At 33.9% G+C, this 23,724-nt stretch overlaps 1 protein-coding gene across 3 annotated transcripts in view; it reads left to right on the top strand.

Moving 5' to 3' along the window:
- LOC111159984 (KRAS proto-oncogene, GTPase) overlaps positions 1-22,633 on the top strand; it is a 47,487-nt gene extending 24,854 nt beyond the window's left edge. The window contains exons 3-7 of one of the 3 annotated variants that reach the window (XM_022522716.1): positions 6,188-6,366; positions 7,813-7,972; positions 15,736-15,851; position 17,555; positions 21,309-22,633. In XM_022522716.1, coding sequence (XP_022378424.1) covers positions 6,188-6,366; positions 7,813-7,972; positions 15,736-15,851; position 17,555; positions 21,309-21,425 — 573 coding nt within the window. In that variant the 3' untranslated portion in view covers positions 21,426-22,633. The remainder of the gene's footprint in view (positions 1-6,187; positions 6,367-7,812; positions 7,973-15,735; positions 15,852-17,554; positions 17,556-21,308) is intronic. The other 2 variants (XM_022522717.1, XM_022522718.1) reach the window with 2 other exon arrangements.
- The last annotated feature ends 1,091 nt before the right edge of the window (positions 22,634-23,724 follow it).

Here is a 23,724-nt window from a genome sequence, read left to right as displayed (position 1 = left end):
GTTCATTCATTTATTCATCAGACAGTACTGTACCGGTTGCCTATGGTATTCAGGACTTTACACATAGGGTGTACAGTGAGCAGAGCAGATGTGAGCCCAGCCATCAGGGAGTTCACAGCATAGTAGGGTGTATACGCTTAAACCGTAGGTACAGATTATAATACATTTTGTGAAGGAAATACAGAGGTGCTGAAGAAGACTGGTAAGTTCTTTGGATTTTATTTTTAGAAAGGAAGGGATATTATTAGAAGACTTAAAGCAAGCGAGTGACATGGTCTAACCAACGTTTAAAAACAGTCACTAGCTGCTCTGTGGAGAACATATAAGAGTAATAATGGGGATCTCTGTTGTAAGCACTTATAAGAAATTGCATGAGACAAAACAGTTGTTATGGATGAGGGTGATGGTGGTGGTGGATGCTTGGATGTGAAGTGTATTTTGAAAACATAAATAGCATAAGATTGTGGTCACTTTTAAATGCCTATGTAATTTCTTCTTTGGAAGACATTTTAGGATGCCATGTTTAGTATATCTCTGTTATAACTATCATTTAAAAAAAAGGTAAAGGGGCGCCTGGGTGGCTCAGTGGGTTAAAGCCTCTGCCTTCGGCTCAGGTCATGATCCCAGGGTTCTGGGATCGAGCCCCGCATCGGGTTCTCTGCTCAGCGGGGAGCCTGCTTCTCCCTCTCTCTCTGCCTGCCTCTCTGCCTATTTGTGATCTCTGTCTGTCAAATAAATAAATAAAATCTTAAAATAAAATAAAATAAAATAAAATAAAGGTAAACCATGTTTCCTCAGCATCGTTTACCAGAAGTAGCATTACAGTTTCCAAGGCTCTGAACATTTGTATGGTTCTTGATAAATGCTGTGATTGCTTTCCAGAAGGATTATGCCTGTTCATTATATCACCAGAAATGTTTGTGCTCTATCATGATTAAGTTTTGCCAGCATGGTATATTTCTTTTAGAAAAGTTGTTGCTTGTTGTTGTTGTTTTTAACCACTTCAGCAAATTAAAAAACAGCACTTTAGGCAGGAGTAAAGGAAAATACATGGAATAACTTTCCTTCTAATAATGTTATACTGAATTAATTTAAGTGGCTTTAGCCTTTTTTGCAAAGGATGTTAAATAACCTATGTACCCGATCTAAAAGTTCATTCTGTTTGAAAGGTGGGAGATAATACTAATTAGAAATGTAAGATGTTGGGACTCCTGGCTGGCTCAGTTTGGTAGAACATGGGACTCTTGATCTCAGGGTTCTCAGTTGGAGCCCTACACTGGGCATAGAGCTTACTTTAAGAAAAATAATAATATGTACCCCTGGGGATAAAAATATATGTTTATAAAAAATAAAATAAAAAGCCCAATGACAATAAAGTCTTAAATGCAAAAAAAAAAAAAGAAAAATAATAATAATGTCTTGACCTTTTCTTGCTTCATTCTTACCTAGTTTCATTATAGAATCTATGTGTATTTGAACTGGCTGGGTTTTGATAATCTGTACTTTCTCAAAGTGGTGTTTTTTTTTTTTTAAGTATAAAAAGAATAACATATTGAGATTACTTCAGATTTGTGAAAAGTTATTAGCTTAGAGCAGGGGTTGCCAAGCTTTTCTGCAGAGGATCACATTTTCTGTAAAGGTCTTCATCACATAATCTTTGCTTTTTTTTTTTTTTTTTTTTTAAATGTTGATTTAAAAGCCCCAAAACTATTTGTAGTTTATGGGCCATGTAAAAACAGGTGGGCAGGATTTGGCCTATGGCCAGTAGTTTGCTGAACCCTTATTTAGACTCTAATCCTGGGAAGGAGTCTACATTGTTCTAAATTTTTTCTACTTCCATTTACTTCTTCTTTTTTTTTTTTTTTAAGATTTTTATTTATTTATTTGACAGAGACAGAGAGAGATCACAAGTAGGTGGAAAGGCAGGCAGAGAGAAAGGGGGAAGCAGGCTCCCTGCTGAGCAGAGAGCCCTATGCTCTGCTCTATCCCAGGACCCTGAGATCATGACTTGAGCGGAAGGCAGAGGCTTAACCCACTGAGCCACCCAGGTGCCCCGACTTCCATTTACTTCTTTTCTTTCTTTCTTTTTTTTTTTTTTCTATTTACTTCTTTTCTTATGGCTAACCAGAAGTTAGAACAAAATCTTTGTATGTCATTTTTGTTGTGCTTGCTTTCTGTTTTGTCACCACACCTGTCTGTTCTTTTCAAATTATACTGTGCCATTTAATACGTTGTTCTTAAACTTTTACCAAGTTGCACTGCCTTTTTATGTGGCTCAGTGATTGCACTTCTAAGGATGACTAGTTAGAATTCACTTTGGAAATACTGAATTTTTAACCTAAATCTGTTATTTTTAATCAGGGTATTCTACTTATTGCTCTTAGGTTTAGATTACTTTTTTTCAATAACTGAGTGTATGACTCAGAACTTCGCTGGAATTTTTTTAGAGTTTAGAAGGGAAAAGATAATGGGAATGTATTGTACTGGTCAATAGGGACTGTTTTCCCAGTTTCTCAGTTCCTTCATGGAAACATGTTATGAAATACACACAGAAAATACTAATTTCCACATTATATACTTTTGAAACACAACGTGGGAATTCATTGAGGTACATCTTGGAGGTATTATATGTGAATAGATGGTAAGTAATCCCTGAGCCACACCCTGGGTTCCAGAAAGTATGGTCTTTAATTTCATTGATGGGAGAAAATCTTAGATGTAAAAACTAAGAAACTAACAACTAAAGGTTAACTTAAGTTAGCATTGGTAAGTGAAGAATGTGAGGCAACAGCAATAGGTAAAGAAAATCTTTGGTCTATAGCCACACCTGGGTAATGAATGGATTGACTCTAAGACACTGTACTTTGCTCTCAATTCCTGCTCTTTCATCATACTTCAAAAACACTGGTTTTCTTTTCTTTTTTTTTTTTTTTTCAAGATTTTTATTTATTTGACAGAGATAGACAGCGAGAGAGGGAACACAAGCAGTGGGAGTGGGAGAGGGAGAAGCAGGCCTCCTGTGGAGCAGGGAGCCCAACGCGGGGCTTGATCCCAGGACTCTGGGATCATGACCTCAGCCAAAGGCAGATACCTAACAACTGACCTACCCAGGCACCCCTGGTTTTCAATTTATAATATACAGGAGTTCTTTCAAGTAGTTAAGGGAATAGGTTAAAATAATAAAATGCCAATCAAGAACCTAGATGTCCATCAACAGATGAATGGATGAAGAAGATGTGGTATATATATATACAATGGAATACTATCTTGCCATTTGCGACGATGTGGATGGAACTAGAGGGTATTATGCTAGGCAAAATAAGTCAGTCAGAGAAAGACAATTATCATATGATCTCCCTGATATGAGGAAGTTGAGAGGCAAAGCAGGGTTTCTTGGGGGTAGGGAAGGAAAAAATGAAACAAGATGGGATCGGGAGGGAGACAAACCATAAGAGACTCAATCTCACAAAACAAACTGAGGGTTGCTGGGGGGAGTGGGGTAGGGCAAGGGTGGTTGGGTTATGGATATTGGGGAAGGTATATGCTATGGTGAGTGCTGTGAAGTGTGTGAACCTGGCTATTAACAGACCTGTACCCCGGGCCTAATAATATATTATATGTTAATAAACAATTAAAAATGAAATCTTAAAAATAAAATAAAATGCCAATCAAATATTCAAATCTTTAGTAAAAAGCTTCTTTTTAGAAAATAAATAGATATCCTTCTTTTATAGACAGTTTGGAAAATTTAGTTTACTTTAAAAGGTAAGCATGAGATCATAGTCTAATATGGTAGTTTTTCACACTTTTAAAAATTAAAATTCTTGGGGCTCCAGGGTGGCTCAGTGGGTTGAAGCCTCTGCCTTCAGCTCAGGTCATGATCCCGGGGTCCTGGGATCGAGCCCCGCATCAGGCTCTCTGCTCTGCGGGGAGCCTGCCTCCTCCTCTCTCTCTCTCTGCCTGCCTCTCTGCCTACTTGTGATCTCTGTCTGTCAAATTAAAAAAAAAAAAAAAATTTTTTTTTAAATTAAAATTCTTAGAAAGCATTATGTTTAATATAGCATCTAGTACCCCAAAAATAAAAAGATAAGCAAGAGATAAGTTCTTTATTTCTTAAATTAACTATCTACCAAAAACTTTCCCTTTTAACATTTTGATGTATATACCACCAGTTCTTAAGTATATATACTGATGCATTTGTATAGATACATGTGTATATTTGGGATCATGCTACATATAAATCTTTGTGTTCTGTTGTAGAGATTTTTCAGATATTTTACCAAAACCATAATTTTTTATTTATTTTTAATTTTTTTAAAGATTTTTATTTATTTATTTGACACAGAGAGACACAGTGAGGGAGGGAACACGAGCAGGGAGAGTGGGAGAGGGAAAAGCAGGTTTCCCACTGAGCAGGGAGCCCAGTACGGGGCTCGATCCCAGGACCCTGGGACCGACCTGAGCCGAAGACAGATGCCTAATGACTGAGCCACACAGGCGCCCCCAAAAACGTGATTTTCAATGGCCATTCTTTTTTCTTAATGATAGAGTGGTCTATATGGTAATTCATGAACTAAGGCACTTTAATACTACAGCCCACATGTGGAACAAAAGGAAGTGTCCTTGGTTTACATGTTATATCCATTTTCAGCCCTGCCTCTTATTCCATGACTTCATATTACACCATCCCTTTTCCTTATTTTTTGAGTCCTATTTTGGCAGAAAGTACATGAAGTCTTCTAGGCATAAGTATTAATCAAACGTCGGAGGAAAATCAGATTTTCATTTTAAGATTCTATAATGTTACCCACTCCCTTTCCTTTTATTCAGTCTTAGAGTTGCACAGTCTCTTTAAGATATCCATCTCTTTCTCCCTTCTTGCTCCCCCTTTTATAGAGGCCTCATAGAATTTGCAGATAAAACAATCATGCCCTCTAGAGTTATCCTAGTATCTCTCTAGCTGTTAGATATTGTTCCCAGGATTTCAGAAATGGATAAGGGCATTAAAATCCTCAGTATCGACCTTTCTGTTATATATTCTTCTGACTGTAAGTAAAATAGATGCGTGACAACTATTTGTAAATTGATTTTTCTTGTCATTCTAAATCATCCTGAATAATAGAGTTGCTAGAGCTATCCCATTTTTGGAGTAATTATTTTCTTTCATAGAGCATTTGGGTCTTTTTGTTAATAATATGAGTACTTGCATCATTTTTTTTTTTTTTGCATAACACTTTCTTGTAAACCTTTTTTTAAATTGTTAGATATATACATTTATCTTATGTATCTTATATATCATTGTAGCCATTCTTGCGTGCATAATTCAGTGGCATTAAGTAAATTCACAATGTTGAACAACCAGTAGCTCTATTTCCAAAACCTTTCCATCATCCCAAACTGAAACCCTGTGTCCATTAAACAATAGTTCTCAAATCCCCTCTCTCCCAGTCCCAAGTAACCTCTATTCTACATTTTTGTCTCTATGATTTTACCTATTTGAGGTACCGCGCATAAGTGGAATTATAGATATTTGGCTTTTTTGTGTTTCTGGCATAATGTTTGGAATGTTCTTCCATGTTATAACACATATAGAATTTCATTCCTTTTTATGGCTGAATAATATTCCACTGTGTATATGTGTATATATATATATTATATATACATAATATATATACATTCTGCATTTTGGCTATTCTAAAAAATGGTGCAGTGAACATTTATATACAAGTATCTGACTTCCTGCTTTCAATTCTTTTGGTTATATATATGTAGGAACAGAATTGCTGGATCATATGGGAATTCTATATTTAACTTTTTGAGGAACTGCCAAACGGTTGTTTACAATGGCTGTATCATTTTACATTCCTACCAGTAATGTATAAAGTTTCCAGTCTCTCCACATCCTTGCTAACACTTGTCTTCCTTCTTTTTTAATTTTTAATAATAACCATCCTAATGGGTGTGAAATGGTAGCTCCTTGTGGTTTTGGTTTGCATTTCCCTAATGATGTGTTGAGCATCTTTTCATGTGTGTAATAGCCATTTGTGTACCTTCTTTGGAGGAATCTGTTCAGGTCCTTTACCCAGTTTTGAATTGGGTTGTCTTTTTGTTGTTGGTTTGCATATAACACCTTTTTAAAAGTAAAAGGTGCACCATAATAATCCCGACTGTGTTTCTCCCTTCTCAGGATTCCTACAGGAAACAAGTAGTAATTGATGGAGAAACCTGTCTCTTGGATATTCTCGACACAGCAGGTCAAGAGGAGTACAGTGCAATGAGGGACCAGTACATGAGGACTGGGGAGGGCTTTCTTTGTGTATTTGCCATAAATAATACTAAATCATTTGAAGATATTCACCATTATAGGTGGGTTTAAATTGAATATAATAAAATGACATTGAGGAGTAATTACATCTTTCACTTACTATGTCTTTGCTGACTACCATGCATAAATGATCTAATCTGAATTTTAAAATAATAATGAGGTAGGTAATATATCCCTGTTTTACAAATAAAGTTCTTGAGGATTAGAGCAGTTGAGCAATTTGTTCCGGGTAGCATAGATAGTGGTGCTAGAATTGAAATCGGGGCTTGTTTGACTTCAAAACCTGTGTTCTTAACCACTGTACACTAGGGTCACAATGCTTTAAGCTAGAGCCATCATAAAAATGAAAACCATTAACAAAAATATGAAAAGGTAATGGAGGTAGGTACCACTCAGATAGCCTTAAAAATAATCGGGTATAGTGTAGAATTTCTTGGAACTGGATGAACATTGGCTTTAGATAAGAAAAACAATCTCTGAAGTTGTGAAAAAGATTGAAATATTAGAACAGTTACAGTTTCTAAAGAATCAGGCAAATCTGAATAAAACTGACTATTTCAAAATCATTAATAGTATTAAATATAATTTATATTCTATGTCTTTGAGGGTTTACAGTTTAAAAAAAAGTACGTATTCAATATCCCATTCATTAGCTGTGTTCTATAACAGTGAATTAGCCTTGTTAAGAGGTGTAACATTCTAATACATTTCTTATAGCCCATTTTCTTTCTAGTCTAGTAATAGAGAAAAAGAAATTTGAGTGGGTGACGGTATTCTTGTAGAATAGTAAATCGGTGTCAGTATGTTAAGCTATGAAGTTTTCTTAGCTATTAAGTAGAGAAACTGGGAATTTGGACCAGTTCTGCCTCTATTGCCTACCTTTTATTCCATGCTGTATTTTTGAAATTCACCTAAAATTGTGAAATAATATAATTTTACCCCAAATTTAGAGTTTATGCACATCTTATTGAAAAAAATCAACATGTAGAAGGACTTTTAACAGAATAAACCTGTAATAATGTCAGCGTTACCCATGTAGAAATCAGAATCTTCCCACTTGGTGCTCTTTTTTTTTTTAAGAAACATATATGAAAATTATGTCAGTGTTGTAATCCATGTTTTTGTAAAAACATCTTTAATTCTATACATGTACATTTAATAACATAGTATATGTTTTTAAGATTACAATTTTAAAAATTAGGCACAGCATATTTTTATCCTAGAATTTTTTCAATATTTCCTGTTTTATCATTGTGACCTACCTGCATATGGACCTATTATATTGTAGTTTTACCATATTTTTTGGTATTTTATCTTTTAAGAGACATAATAGAAGGAGAAGCAAGGAAAATTTGGTGTGGTTAGAAACTAGGAATTACATTAAATGTCTTCTTTCAGCCATATTTTAGAAGACGGAATTATGGACAATTTTTGGAAGATATATTTTGTTACTAATATCTCTGCTATAACTTTTTCTTTCTCCCCAGAGAACAAATAAAAAGAGTTAAAGACTCTGAAGATGTACCTATGGTCCTAGTAGGAAATAAATGTGATTTGCCTTCTAGAACAGTAGACACAAAACAGGCTCAGGACTTAGCAAGAAGTTATGGAATTCCTTTTATTGAAACATCAGCAAAGACAAGACAGGTAAGTAGAATTTTAATAAATATGAATCTATTCCCTGTAAACTATATCGGATAATTTAATTATAATTTGCTGACATATATTCTGTTAACATCATTCTTAGGGTTGGAAGGCAAGAACATTTATAAATGTACATACCTGATTGTGTAACTGTTACATCATTTAATGTAACTTAATTTTTCTTTCCATAATGCTAATATAGAAAATAAGACAATGTTTATTTGGTAAATGTTCTCTTAAGGATATGAAAGAGCAGCATTTTTTAATCCAGTGTCCATGGTATTACTTTTGGCTTTGGTTTCTTTCCACATTGAATATTTCTCTTCAGCTCAGCACATCTTACATTAAGCATTCAAGAGATGTAGGATTTTTTTTTAACTGTTATATTTATAAGGTCAAAGAACAGGGGAACAAATACTGATTTCCTATTTTAGAAGTGTTTTGAAGAGTATTATGTCATGTGTTTCTAGATTAAGTTTTATTGTATTTGAAGAATTCTATTTTGGTAGAATTTAAAAAAATTTTTTATTAACCTATATTATTTGTTTCAGGGGTATAGGTCTGTGGTTCATCAGTCTTACACAATTCACAGCTCTCACCATAACACATATTCTCCCCAGTGTCTGTCACCTAGCCACCGCATCCCCCTACCCGCTTTTGGTAGAGTTTTTTTTAAAGAAAGATATATTTATTTTTGGAGAAAGTTTTCATTAAAGCAAAAGGATATTTAGAAAGCAAATAGGAATTCTAAGTTATTCATTTACTGTGTTCTGACAAAAATTAATGCCAGATTAACTCTGAATTTTGTTTAAAAAATTATCTTTATTTTTCAAAGCAACTTTTTTTTTCTAGGTAAAACAATTTCAGTTGACATTATTTAACCTATTTGTATGAAATGAGAGTTTAACATATAGAAAAAATTCTAGAGAGGAATACATAATCATATGATAGAATATAATTTTCATACACTAAGAAATTGATCAATTTATATTCCATACAAGATGAACATTTATTTTGGACTTTGCTAGTTACATGTACCTGTGAACCCAGAAAACCAATTTTGTGGAATTTAACTTCTGTAATGCTAGGAGGTAAGAAAATTGATGAACAACTCACTACATGTTTAAACTTATAAAAACAGGTATTCTGTAACTTTCACTGAATTTATAAAGGGGTAAAAATTTTAAAGTAAACCATCATTCAGCTAATGCATATGTCTGTTTCACTAGTGGAAGATTGTACGCACTGCTTCCTGATTGTACAAATTTGACACACACCGAGAAACAATGAATTCTATTTTAAGTCCTTTTGGAGGGATTAAAAGCTGAATTTCTGTAGTTTGATTATAGTACAAGTATCTCATTCTAAAACCTGATTTATAGGTTAAAGAAAGAAGTTGGTATACAGTACTTCACTTTACTTTAGAGGAATTAAGATTTCATTCAAATCCATTCCCAGGTCCAAGAGACTAGGGAAAGTTTGGGTTTTGTCTTCTTTTTGCTTGTCTTGTATAACCAGACTTCTTGATTTCCCTTATAGAAGAGATATTCAGAAAACATGATTACAATATTTATAACTCTAATATAAAATACAAGGAACATTATCGAAAACATTTGTCAACATACTGCCTACTACTAAATCATACCAGTAACATTTTATTAATTTGCATTATTTGTAACTTTTAAAAAAAACTTTGAAAAAAAAAGAAAAGAAAAGAAAACTGAGATTTTGCCTAATGTGGTAAAGGGTTGCAAATCGAACAGGCTTCTTATACTTAATATGCATATGAATGGACTAGGCTTCTTACTCAAATCCAAATTCTAGTCAGAGGGCTCAGGTTGGGACCTGATCCTGCATTTTTAACAGGCTCTCAGGTGATGCTGATTTTGATACATGGACCGTACTTGGGGTAGAAAGACAAAAGAAGACAGTAAAAAGGAGTTGTCTGTTATTCTGACAATGTTGCCCTCTATTTAAGAGCCTGAAATAGCTGTGTCTTCTTTCTTGTATAGTTACTATCTAAGAAGTACTAGTTTATTCAGTGTTTGACATTAATGCTTTAATATACCACAGCATTCATAATAATCAGAAGATTAACTGGATTCCTTTTAAAGTAGATTTTGTAGGTTTTATACAGTTTTGGGGGAGGGTAGGGAAAGTAAATGTAGTATGTATGATATGGAAGTGGATTAATTTAAAATTGCTTTGTAGACATTTATGTAAATCATCTAATTAAAATATAGAGTAATGTAAAGGAATACTTGTACTTTATTTCTTCTAATGCTCAGCTTTTCTTAAAACCTATTTTATTTACATCTTTATATAATTTATGTTGCTAAACTATAACTTAGATATTTTAGTTTCTGATCTTTGATTTCTCTTTATTTTATGGACTTGTTGATTTGCCTTTCAAAAGTTTATTCATCTTCTTCTGTTGAAATTAATTTGATATTTGCATGCTTTTGGAAGACTTTAAAGAGCTGTTCCAAGTAATTGTGGAGATTATAATAAATATAAATTTTCATAAATTTTACATTTCCAGTTTTTGTGAAAATTTGAAGCCCTATTTTCTGCAGAGTATTTTGTTACTTATCTATTATTTGTTTTTTGAGCAAAACTAAATATGCATACTCTTGTTGAATTTTATCAGCAGTTACTTGTTTCATACCCTAAGTTTTAGTCTTGAGCATGAACTTAAAACCGAAACACCAAAAAGAATTATTTATGTTAAGGTTGGTAGGAAAAAAACATTCATTTAGAAGGAACAGACAGTGGTTTATTTTTTTTAATTAAGATTTTATTTATTTGATAGCACACAAGTGGTGGGAGCAGAAGGCAGAGGGAGAGGGAGAAGCAGGCTTCCCGCTGAGCAGGGAACTGGATGTGGGTCTCAGTCCCATCATGACCTGAGCCTAAGGCAGATGCTTAACTGACTGAGCCCAAACTTTGGGGACCACAAGTGGTATCTGTTGGAGTTTTCTTTTTTTTCTTATAACCCTTTAAAAATGCAAAAATCAGTCTTAGTTTTTGGCCAGTACGAAAAAATAGGCTGTGGCTACATTTGGCCTGCAGGCTGTAGTGTGCTGATTCCTGATTCTCTGGGGAACTGTACTGTTGGATTAGATGCTAGAAGTTAGGTCAGACTTTTGACTTAAATTTTACAGGCTAAGAGTAGTAATTTAAAAATAAAAGTTACATATTCTATGAAAGGGAAATAGTAGCTTTACTCTAGTACTTTTTAAGATAGGTTTGCAGAATATATATTTTATGAAATTACTTTGTAATTTTAAAAAGCCCATTATATGGGCTAGAATATAGTAAATTACAGATTTTTTACAATATTTTAGTCCACATCTGAAAAGCCAGAGTAATTTTATTTTCTGCTAGTATGCTTTATGTGGCCCCTATGTTCCAAGTATATAAAGACCTTACCTACTTCACATTTATCTGGGTAGTTTAGTAATTGCCAGATTTTTCTGGCCTCATTGGGCAGTGCATGCAGTGTTGACAAAGACTATTGAAACCAAAACATTGACACCATGGTAATCAGCTATGTGTTTTCCAGTCTGCTAAAATCAGAATTGGGGAGGGTTCAGGAAAGTGAATGACAGAAGCAGAATTCTAAGCATATCTGCTACTCCTAATTCAGCTTTTTTATTTTCTGGAGGTCTCAGTTTGAGCATTATGTGAAAATTAGTTTTACAAATTTAAAAATGTTGAGTGATTAATTTCCTGGTTTTTGTTAATTTCTAGCTACTTAAAATTAGGTGTTAGAAGACCTCTATTACATTGTTTTGAAGCAAACCAAATAAAAAACCTCCTTATGTGCCATATTTCTATTGGTTAGTAGTTGAGTTTATGTACAGGAGATAAATATTTTGAACTTTAGCTTTTTTATGAGTTAAAAATAAAACAGTAACTGAGCACCTGCTGTGTGCGGCAAGCATGACCTCCCAAGTTAGCAGTAGTGCTGCAGTTCAGTGTACCTGACATGAGCTGTGGTTTGGCAAGGTTTCTTGAGAAATTCATCAATACAGAATTCTTTTAAAGAATGCATCTAGTATCTCCCATTCCTGTCTCCCAAGAAAAGGCTAGTAGTCTTGTATCTGCCTATATTGAAGTTTTGAAAGTGTTACTTCCTTGAAAGTGTTTTCAAGAATTTTTTTTGTAATAAGCTTCTCAGTAGGAACTCGTTCAGAGTAAAATTGTTTAGTGAAAGCATTATAGGCACCAGAACGTAGTATGGTGCTATTTCTTGACCATTTCTTTTCTGGTATGGAATGCCCTATTTCCTTAGTCTCATAAGTGTGTTTTCACATAATAGCTGAGCTGAAATTATTGTCAGATCTCTTGATTTATAAACAATTTACACATATGAACTTTTGTACACTTTTGTTCCTACATATTTTCAGTTCTGAAAATTTAGTAAGTGATGTTTGAAAATGAATATATGTGGCAATAAGCCATTTTCTCAAGAATAAATCATTGAGTGCCAGTTAAGAGCTCAGCAGCTGGCTAAGAGGGTATTGAAAATCTGTTTCAGCTATACCTTGTCTTCAAAAATTACCTACACATTTTAGAGTATGAAACCAGTGTTCTTTGGTAGTGCCAGTGGCTTAAGGTGCAAACAAGGATGAATAATGTTCTCTTGATGTCGTATGACTTTTAAAGCATATTATCAAGAAATGAGAAGTAGGGTGCCTGGGTGGCTCAGTGGGTTAAGCCGCTGCCTTCGGCTCAGGTCATGATCTCAGGGTCCTGGGATCGAGTCCTGCATCGGGCTCTCTGCTCAGCAGGGAGCCTGCTTCCTCCTCTCTCTCTCTCTCTACCTGCCTCTCCATCTACTTGTGATCTCTCTCTGTCAAATAAATAAATAAAATCTTTTTAAAAAAATGGTCTGCCCAAGTCCTTTGCACATTAAAAAAAAAAGAAAAGAGAAGTAATTTAAGTCTGAGAAAATATAGTAAATAACTGACTCTTTAAAATCTAATATAATTTCCTCTTAGTAAAAATAAGAAATGACCAGAGTCACTCTGGAAGAACTATTTCTCAGTGTTAATTATCTTAGCTACTCAGGTCCTAATGCTGAATTCTTGGTGGTGGGTAGTAATCGCTTCTTTTTAATTATTGGCCTCCAGTTCTCTCTCTGCATTGCTGGAAACAAAAATCATATATTCTGTACTGGTGATGGGGATGCACACAACACTTAAAAAGTAGACCCATTCAAACTGATTTTAGAAACAAATTACAATCAAAATTTGCTTCTCCTAAATTGGTGGAGGACCAAATCCCTGTCCTCTGCCCCTAGCATGTTTTACTACTTCTCTTACTGACCTTGTAACTTTTTAAAAAATAGGAATAAGAGTTTACATTCTTAAAAAATATGAGCTTTTATCTGGTTTGTTTTATGTGTGTGTGTGTGTGTGTGTGTATGTGTGTGTGTGTATACACACATATTAAGTGTGTGTATATATATATATTTTTTAATTTCTTGCATTGATTTTTTTAATTGAAAGAGAGTCATTTATGAAAATATCTTAATATCTTAAATGCCATCTCATACTTTACATCTTACATGTTTCACAGGAGTCATTTTTTTTTTAGATTTATTTATTTATTTATTTTACAGACAGAGATCACAAGTAGAGAGGCAGGCAGAGGGAGAGGAGGAAGCAGGCTCCCTGTTGAGCAGAGAGCCCGATGTGGGGCTCGATCCCAGGACCCTGGGATCATGACCTGAGCCAAAGGCAGCGGCTTAACCCACTGAGCCACCCAGGCGCCCCACATAGGAGTCATTTAATGCGTTAAATTATTTATCTTATATAATGAGAATTTCTAATATATAATTTTTTAAGGACTTAAAAATCCTTTCCTCTTGAGAATGATAAATACAAAATACTAAAAATTTGTATACAGGCACAAGTAAGTATCTAACTTGAAGTACCAATGTATTTAATAATTTCAGAAAATGGTTAGAAATCTTTATTTTGTAGTTGACTTAGCTAGCTGGCTAGCTAGTTGAGTAAATTGATTCCATTAAAAAAGAGATGTAGATTTTTTTGGGCTATTATGATTTTTTATTAGATAGCCAAATAAAAATATATCACTGGATGGTTATAAATAATTTGAGATGTACATTTTAACATGTAAACAACATACTTAAATGCCTATTAACTGAAACTTAATTTTATGAATTTTGAAGTTTTACTTCAAAGGTAAGCTACTGAACTCTACTGAAGCAGTACTTAGTATATTCTTGAGATTTATAAAAGTTAATATGCCCTAAAGAATTGATGTGCTTTTTTTTTCCCCCTTAACTATTATTAAACACAATGAATATGTGATGAACTTCGACATGCAAAAATTGAACCTTAACAATTGGTTTACTTCAGTTAATATTTAAATGGCCAATTCTCTGTGCCTGATTAAATTTAAAACTACAAATCATATTTTTTATATATTTTAGCTTTCCTACGTACTGGGCCCATTTTGTCACATTTGGTTCATAAAAGGACTGATGTTACCAATCCCAGAGAGTTAAAATATGCCAATTCCCATATTAAGTAATACGTTTTAAAAATTAAAAACAGATTAGGCTTAAAATTAAATGTATAATAAAATATACCAGCCTTTCTAAATACTTATATTTTCTTTTATAAGAATAAACATAATTATTAATTTTTGAAATTAATCAGTACATGTAGATTAATATTTGTGTGTATTTATCTTTAGATGTAAGTTTCAACTTTTGGTGGTATGTTTTCTTAGACAAACTAGGAGCACAGTTAACTGACTACTATGTCCCCTTTGGCTACTGCTTACTTTCTGGAATGGAAAAGACATTAAAAACTTCATGACCATATGGCCATATATGATTGTGTTTGTCGTCATAGCTTTCTTACTATGGCATTAAGCAAATGTCCCTTTTCTCCCTTTAGAGTATTTAAATTAGAATAGAAGGTATAAAGCCATTGTAATTGGATGCTGTTCTAAAAATTATTTTTAAGACTTCTTTCAAATAAGAAAACAAAATGCATTACTACTATTTTGTGTGTGTACTTGAAACAATTCATGGTGTTTTCATATTATGATAAATAGCCCTCATGTAGCATTTTTATTTAAATAATATAGCTGTCCACCCACAAAAATCCCTTCCAGTCTCAGTTCCACTTGTGGGCTCTAAAAATTGGCTGGACTGTGTTTTAATTGAATATAGAACTCAAGATTCCAGTCTCTTGACCCAACTTTATTTTGAGGTATTTTGTGTGTGTGTGTGTGTGTGTGTGTGTGTGTGTGTGTGTGTGTTTTAACTTTAAACATCCCTTTTGTACCATTTTTCTCCTCATTCCCCAGGTAGGGCAGGGTGGGAGAGGTAGGGCTGCTTATTTTTCCTAAATTAAATAATTTAAATCTAACTTCAGGTTAAGCTTTGATTAATTCCATGATTAACAAACTAAAATGTTTGTATTAATTGATCCACAGATGCTAATATATGTGCTTAGGTTTTTCATAATCTCCCCTAATTGCTAATTAAAATTTTTAAAAAATTCTAATTCCATTATAAGAAATGATTTTAAAGAACAAACCAGGATTCAAGCCCATATTTTAAAGCTTCATCCCCAGTTTTATTCAAACAATCTGATGTCTGTTTTAAAAAGAAATTCTCAAGTAAAGGTCACAATTTCAAACTTCTTACACAAGGTTGTCCCAATAAATTAACATTACCAATGAAACAGACTTTAAAGAAGTTGTGTTTTACAATGCAGAGAGTGGAGGATGCTTTTTATACATTGGTGAGAGAGATCCGACAATACAGATTGAAAAAAATCAACAAAGAAGAAAAGACTCCTGGCTGTGTGAAAATTAAAAAATGCATTGTAATGTAATCTGGTAAGTTCAGCATATTAATTTTGGCAGAAAGCAGATGTCTTTCCAAGGTAACAAAGTAGCAACCACTTTAGAACTTCCTAGGTGTGGGGTTCTGTATTAAAAGATAAGAAATTGGTAGTTTGTTTCTATGATTAGTTCATTTATTTTTAATCTAATGTGTATTAACTATAATTGATGCAGTTTTGATAGCTGTAGACTACATTTGTCATTGGGTGTAGAAAAAAAAGAAAGGAAACTGCGTAGAGTAGTAAGGTTGAATGGTCCAGAAGGTGGGGAAGGGCCCACTCTTAAAATGTATTCTTTCTTTTGGACATTCTGCAAGCAAATACTTGTTCTGCCTGTGTTCTCTAACTCAGTGGCATCAGTATCATTTTTTTACCCAAGAAACCTGGAAGTCTTGGGATGACTCTGATTTCCCTCTTGTGCACTCCCATTTGGAGGCAACCAAAAATTCCTTTGATGTTACATTTTGACTTTTATCACATTGTTAGTTCAGGTTCCTATCATTTCTTGCTGGGACTGTTATATCCTCTTATTTGGTTTACCTGTTGCTGCCTTTATTCACAGTGCAGCTGGAGAGATACAATTAAAAGAAATGTCATTCCCTTTTCTTGACGTCCAGTCACTAAATTTCTGTTACCTATGGAATAAAATCTCAAACTTCATAGTATGTTATATATGTCTTTTTTTTTAACATCTTCCTACCCTTCTAGCCTCTGGTCTTATCCCTAAAAAGTCCTTGAAGTTTTCTTTTGTTGGTGGGTTTGGGTTTTTTTTTTTTTTTTTTTTTTTTGGTTTGGTTTGGTTTGGTTTGGTTTGGTTCTTACATAAATAAACACCATGTTATTTCTTGCCTTCCCTTGAGTCTTGGCTGTTGCTCTTGGTTGGAATGCCAGTACCTTTATCCATAGTCTTAATAATTATTAACATTTTTTTCATGATTCTTTATTCTCCAAGAATCTTTCTTTATAGCCTTAGACTAGGCATAGTGCCCTTCCTGTGTATTCCCAATATACTGTTTTTAACTGTTATATGCTTGCCATGTTAAATTGAAATAATCTCTTTTATGTTTGATTCCTATACAGTAGAATCATAGCGAGAATCATTTATTTTCAATCTTTGCATGATGATGGCCTAACGTGCTACCTGGCACGTGGTAGCTGCCCATTTGAATTTATTGAGTGGCATTCTCAAGTTTCCTTTTTAAGATTTATTTATTTTAGAGAGTGTGCACGTGCACTTTGGTGGGAGAGAGAGACTTTATGCTGAGCATGGAAGCCTGACATGGGGCTCCATCTCATGACCCTGAGATCATGACCTGAGCCTCAAATCAAGAGTTGGACTCTTAACTGACTCTTTTTTTTTTTTTTTAAGATTTTATTTATTTTTTTGACACAGAGAGAGAGAGAACACACAAGTAGGCGGAGTGGCAGGCAGAGGGAGATAGAGAAGCAGCCTCTCTGCTAAGCGAGGAGCCCGATGCGGGACTTGATCCTAGGACTCTGGGATCATGACCTGAGCCGAAGGCAGCCATTTAACCGACTGAGCCATCCAGGTGTCCCTCTTAACTGACTCTTAACTCTTAACTGACTGAGCCACCCAGGTGCCCCAGTATTCCTTTCCCAACCAACTCATATTAAATTTGGTCTTGCTCAAAAAAGATTTCACTCAGTAGTTTTTATTATGTGGATTTAGGGTCTAAAGTAATCAGTGTACCTCCCAAAATCATAAAATGTACTGAATAATAGGTTCAGTCCCAAAAGACAGATGCTATACTAATCAGCTAACCTCAGAAGAATAAATAAAGCATGACTGGAATTAATTTTTATTGAGATTTATGAACTCTTAATATATTTTGAGTATCATTGTATAGAGCAATATCTTAATTTAGAAGTTCTGGTAAAATTTAATATTGCAATGCGGGGCACCTGGGTGGCTCAGTGGGTTAAAGCCTCTGCCTTCGGCTCAGGTCATGATCCCAGAGTCCTGGGATCGAGCCCCGCATCGGGCTCTCTGCTCAGCGGGGAGCCTGCTTCCCCCCTCTCTCTGTTTGCCTCTCTGCCTACTTGTGATCTCTCTCTGTCAAATAAATAAAATTAAAAAAAAAAATTAATATTGCAATGCAATTTGAAAAGTTAAACATTTTTTATAGTAGCCATGACCAGAATTAGGTGATGGATTTTTTTTTAGTTTTCTCCTCCTGTTTTCTTACTAGTAGGTGATTTTTAAAGTACAATATTTAGAATAAAGTAAGTTTTGCACTTTAACTTTTTTTAAAAACAAAGGTAGACGCACACAGTCTTCTAAGATTTCTTATTTGTGACTATGTAGTGCGAATGTCAAATAATTGGTGGGTATGATGAATTGAATCCTTGTTTCTTCTGGGCATGGATAGCATTTAAATTAAAAAGTGCACTTGGTAATACTTAAAATTTTAAATAAAAGTAGTTTTTCAAAAATTAGTTGCACAGTAATAAATATATACAAATTAGTTTTTCTTAGTTCTAAAATGGCTGGGTTTCAGCAAAATTACTGGGATAATGTTTTTGTTTTTCATGTGTATATGAAAATGACCATTTCCCATATGGAAAAAAGGAATTCAATGCCCTGTTTTTACTAATTATAACCTATCCCTAATCATTGAAATTGTTGTGTTTTTTTTTTTTAAGATTTTATTTATTTATTTGACAGAAATCACAAGTAGGCAGAGAGGCAGGCAGAGGGAGAGGGGGAAGCAGGCTCCCCACTGAGCAGAGAGTCCGATGCAGGGTTCGATCCCAGGACCCTAAGATCATGACCTGAACTGAAGGCAGAGGCTTAACCCACTGAGCCACCCAGGTGCCCCTGAAATTGTTTAATTTTAATAAGTTACATAAAAAAGATTTCAGCATTGAGAAAGAATGCAATATTAACCTAAAGTATTTGTCAAAATCTTAGTGAAAGAAGGTAATGTTAACAATTCTGTTTTCATTGTCTCCCTAAACACTTTTATCTTGTTTTCACCTTAGAATGTGTCTTCTCTATATCCGTATCATGGTTTTCATTTTATCTGCTTCACTGTTTTAGTATCATTGACATTTTTCTTTATTATAAAAACAGTTGAAGTGGAGTAGACTGCATAAGCTTGTGTGTGGGATCAAAGGAAATTTGTGAAGGGTGGGGGAGTTGGACTAGATCCTCTTTTAAGATTCCATTACCATTCTAAGGATTTTCGATTATAAATTAGTTGGGTTGCTGAGCTATAAAATAACTATTCTTTATTATATCAGTGGAAGTTTCTCCTTTTTATATATTAAAAGGGCTAGCATGAAGGTTTTTCTATATTAAGTCTTGATTGTATTGCTGATAAATTACATTTTATCACTTTTCCTCTCTCCTTCCGGTAAAGGAAAGGCAGGTGTGTGTCAGTAATGAATATCAGAAAGTGGAGATCAGTGAGTGCAGGTTGGGTGTTTTATTGGGGACTTTTTTCACTAGACTTCACACAAAAATTCTGGTTTTTATCCTAGAACTATTTATTTACTTATTAAAAGCTTTTTTATTTTTTTCAAGATCTATTTTGGTGGGGGGGCAGTGGGAGGGAGAGAGATCCTCAGGTAGACTCCCTGCTGAAAGGAGAGCTCAGTGTGGGACTCATTTCCGGGACCCCAAGAGATGATGGCCTGAGCTGAAATCAAGAGTTGGGTGCTTAAACGACTGAGCTATCCAGGCACCCCTTAGTGAGAGAGAGAGCACATGGGTGTGCAGGGGTGTGCTCGGGAAGGGCAGAGGGAGAGAATCTCAAGCATACTCTGCTCTCAGCACGGAGCTGGTAATGGGGCTTGATCTTGCGAGCAGAGATCGTGACCTGAGCCAGAATCAAGAATTGATTGCTTAACCGACTGAGCCACCCAGCACCCCTACAACTATTTATTTAAACCTAAGCAAGCATGTCATTCCTACTCGGTGTTTCTTTAGAAATATTGATAATGTTGTTCTGATTTTTAGATCTATTGTGAAAATTAGTTAAATGTAACTTGAATGAAAATGCCCTGAATTAATTTTATTATATTGAAATATTAATTGTAAATTATCTTAGTAGCACAGTAAAGGAGAAATCCTATATCATTGTTAAATTTTTAAATTATGTTTAACATAATATAACTTAATGAATATGAATATTTAACAGAAGTGGTTGAAATGAGAAAAAAACCAATTTCCATTGTTCTTAAAGTGGCTTAATCTAGACAACCGTATTTACTGGGTATTTGTTCTTAGGACTCCCTCTAGTGTCTCTGTTTAAAAGCATCATTAGGTTAACAGGCTTAAGAATAATTACTATTCTGTAGAACAGATTTTAAGATACATAGAGGATCATACTTTTTAAATTTTTTCTTGTTTTCTCCTGTTTTTTTTTTTTTTAATTTTGTTTTTATACTTAATCTGCTTTTTAATGGGGTCATGACAGGAATTGACTTTTATAATCTTGTATAATTTCAGCATTGCAGGGTTAAAATCTCCGGTTCTGTTACCACTTTCAGAGTGCCATTTTCCACCTGAAAATTATTAGGTCAAAAATTATTTTGACTTGAAATCACTTTCAGCCAGTACTTATTTATATACCTTGCTTTGATCATGAATAGATGTACCAAAATAACCAAATGGAAATTTCTTTGAAGAAATAGCATTTGGCTTTATATGGCAAACTCCTGGATACATACATAATATATTAAACAGAAACTAAAACAATAATAAGTAAAAGAGAATGTACTCCAAATTGGTGACTACACAATCATTTAAATGATTTAGCTCATTTCTCTACAAAATCAAGGTATTATATTTTTCAAACTATTGTGTCTTATCTTGGAGCCACTTGAAGTTTCAGTATGTTAAGTATATGAGTTGAAACTAATGCCTTAATATATATTATTTGAAAACTTAAAGGATATTTGAATACTGTTTACTTCCTGGGGATTATTTACATCTAAGTATTGAACCCAGAGCTCAAATATTGTTACTGAATATTTATGAAAGTAATATATACTTGCATGGCTTATATCTAATATCTAGAAACTCTGGGATAATTAAGTGTACATGTATATTTACACATAGAAAAACACACAAATGCATTTGGATTTTGGTGACCAAGGGTGCCAATGTGGACAGATGAGTAGTAAAGTAAGTTCTGGGAAAAAGTTATTTGTTCAGCTTATGTAAGATTGTGTACATTGATTGTCCTTGCCTTTTGTGAGAAATAGTGTTCCTATTTATGATACTGATGAAATAGTCAGGAAGAAGACCTTATAAGATTCCTAAAAGTCTGATACATATTCAGTTGCCTAAGGAGAAATGTAAAGTATCCTTATTCTTTATCAGTATTAGAGTTTCCGGTAGTCATAGTCCTTTCTGTTATCTGTATACCTCAACCCATCATATATGCCTACATTTTAATACTTGTTATGTGTTTCAGGGTGTTGATGATGCCTTCTATACATTAGTTCGAGAAATTCGAAAACATAAAGAAAAGATGAGCAAAGATGGTAAAAAGAAGAAAAAGAAGTCAAAGACAAAGTGTATAATTATGTAAATACAATTTGTACTTTTTTCTTAAGGCATACTTAAGTAAAAGTGGTAATTTTTGTACATTACACTAAATTATTAGCATTTGTTTTAGCATTACCTAATTTTCTGCTCCATCCAAACTGTTAGCTTTTATCTTGAATGCTTATTTTAAAATGACAGTGGAAACTCTTTTTTCCTCTAAGTGCCAGTATTCCCTGAGTTTTGGTTTTTGAACTAGCAATGCCTGTGAAAAAGAAACTGAATACCTGAGATTTCTGTCTTGGGGTTTTTGGTGCATGCAGTTGATTACTTCCTATTTTTCTTACCAATTGTGAACTTTGGTGTGAAACAAATTAATGAAGCTTTTGAATCATCCCTATTCTGTGTTTTATCTAGTCACATACATGGATTAATTACTAATTATAACTTCAGTTGAGATTTCATGATGGGTTTTACTGAAACATTGAGGGAACATGAATTTATGGACTTCTTATAGATTCATCTTACAGGTATAATGTCCTATAGTTTCAGTCACCCTTAATGAATGTAAAGTTACACTGTTCACAGAGGTTTTCTCCATCTTTTCACTGCTATTTGTCATAGTCACACTCCCAAAAATATTATATTTTTTCTATAAAAAGGGAAAAAATTGAAAAAAAATACAAGGCAATGGAAAATATTAAAAGGCATTTACTTTCCATATTAGATAAATTCCTCTAATACTCTGAATAGCTTTTCCTATTAAGGCAGACCCAGTATGTAATGAGGATTATAGCAACCATTTTGGGGCTATATTTACATGCTACTAAATTTTTGTATCAATTGAAAAAATTTTAACATGTATAAAAAATTCCCATAGGAATTAAATATAGTCTCCCTTGTCAGATTGCTCTTTCTTAGCATAACTTTAAATCTTTTCTTGATCTTCGGTCTTAGAAAATAGTTTTAATTCTGGTAGTGACATTAAAGATTATTTGGGCCAGTTAGCTTTGGTAGATGTTAAAGTGACCAAGGTTGCAAGGCCAGGCCTTGTGTGAACCTTTGAGCTTCATTAAGAGTTTCATGGTATGGACTGCATCCCTGTAGTCCCCAGTGTTGCTGTGCGTTGGGTAGTGAAAAGTGGGGGCGAGGAGAGTTTGGATAAGATGCATCCTCACTATGTGGTGGTCCTGCGGACATTATCAGGAACATCACTTTTGTTTTTTAAAAAAACAAAAAAAAAAAACAGAAAAAAACCACAATAGAATTTTTTTAAAAGCATTATTTCAAATAAGATTTTGGGGCAGGGGGTGGCAAGACTTTAATTTTTTTAAACAATGATGTGAAAAAGTTTCCAAATCTTTAGTATTGGTTAGTTCTCAAAACTGGCTAAAGTAATATTTCATACACACTTAACAAGTATGGTCCATATTTAAGAATAACTAATGCTTAAATAATAAATTAATAACAGTGATTCTTTCAGTGTGTTTAAAATGTATTTTTAAATATCTGAAGTGAGATGGTGTGTTGAGGTGAAAATATCACTGGACTAGGAGGAAGGTGACTTAGATTCTAGTTACATGTCTTTTACAACTTCAGTTTTGGGCAAATCACTTGCTATCCATTTCTTCATGTTAAAATAAGTCATCTCAAAGGCTATAGCTTAGCATTACAACTATGTGATTTACATTCAGTTTACATAAGGATATATCTATTTGTCAGTGTCAGCACAATCTGTAACTTTTTACCCGTGTTTTACCTGTGTTTCAGCGCCAGTCTTAGACAAAGTTGTGCAAGAGGTGAAGTTTATTTTTGAGTATCTGTTCTCCAGTAGCAGTGCTCCTCTCCCATATTAGTGTCATCTTGCCTGCCTACCCTCCTATATGCCCCGTGACTTGATGCTTTTTCTTTTAATACTTCTAATTCCCCTAACCTCAAGATTTATTGCTGCTTTAGATATCTCCACGAAGGCTTCCCATCAAGTCACATTAGTCAGGCTCAACATAATCTGACAGATACTGTAGTAGGGTTTGACCTAATAGCTAATTTTCAGGTGGTAGCTATAGCAATTTAATTTTGATCCTTTGAACATCATCTCTTTGCTACCTGGTCCACTAATGACTAAATAGGAAAAGTAGGAATTTTCATAACTGCTATGAAAAGACAGACCTTATCCAGTAGAATTTAATAAATTCATAAATACTGAAGGATTTCCTTAGATAATCTAAAACTAGGACTAGCCCTGGATACAGTGATACATTCCATTATTTTAGTAAGTAAAATCTTCTTACAATGAAAAATACTTTAAAACTTAATTCATAAAGCTTACTTTTTAGTGGAATTCA

This window comes from Enhydra lutris, unplaced genomic scaffold (assembly GCF_002288905.1).
Source record: "Enhydra lutris kenyoni isolate GAN:26980312 unplaced genomic scaffold, ASM228890v2 scaffoldscaffold72, whole genome shotgun sequence".
NCBI lineage: Eukaryota > Metazoa > Chordata > Mammalia > Carnivora > Mustelidae > Enhydra > Enhydra lutris.
The sequence above is the reverse complement of the archived record's forward strand: the minus strand, read 5'-3'. Positions and strand labels throughout refer to the sequence as shown.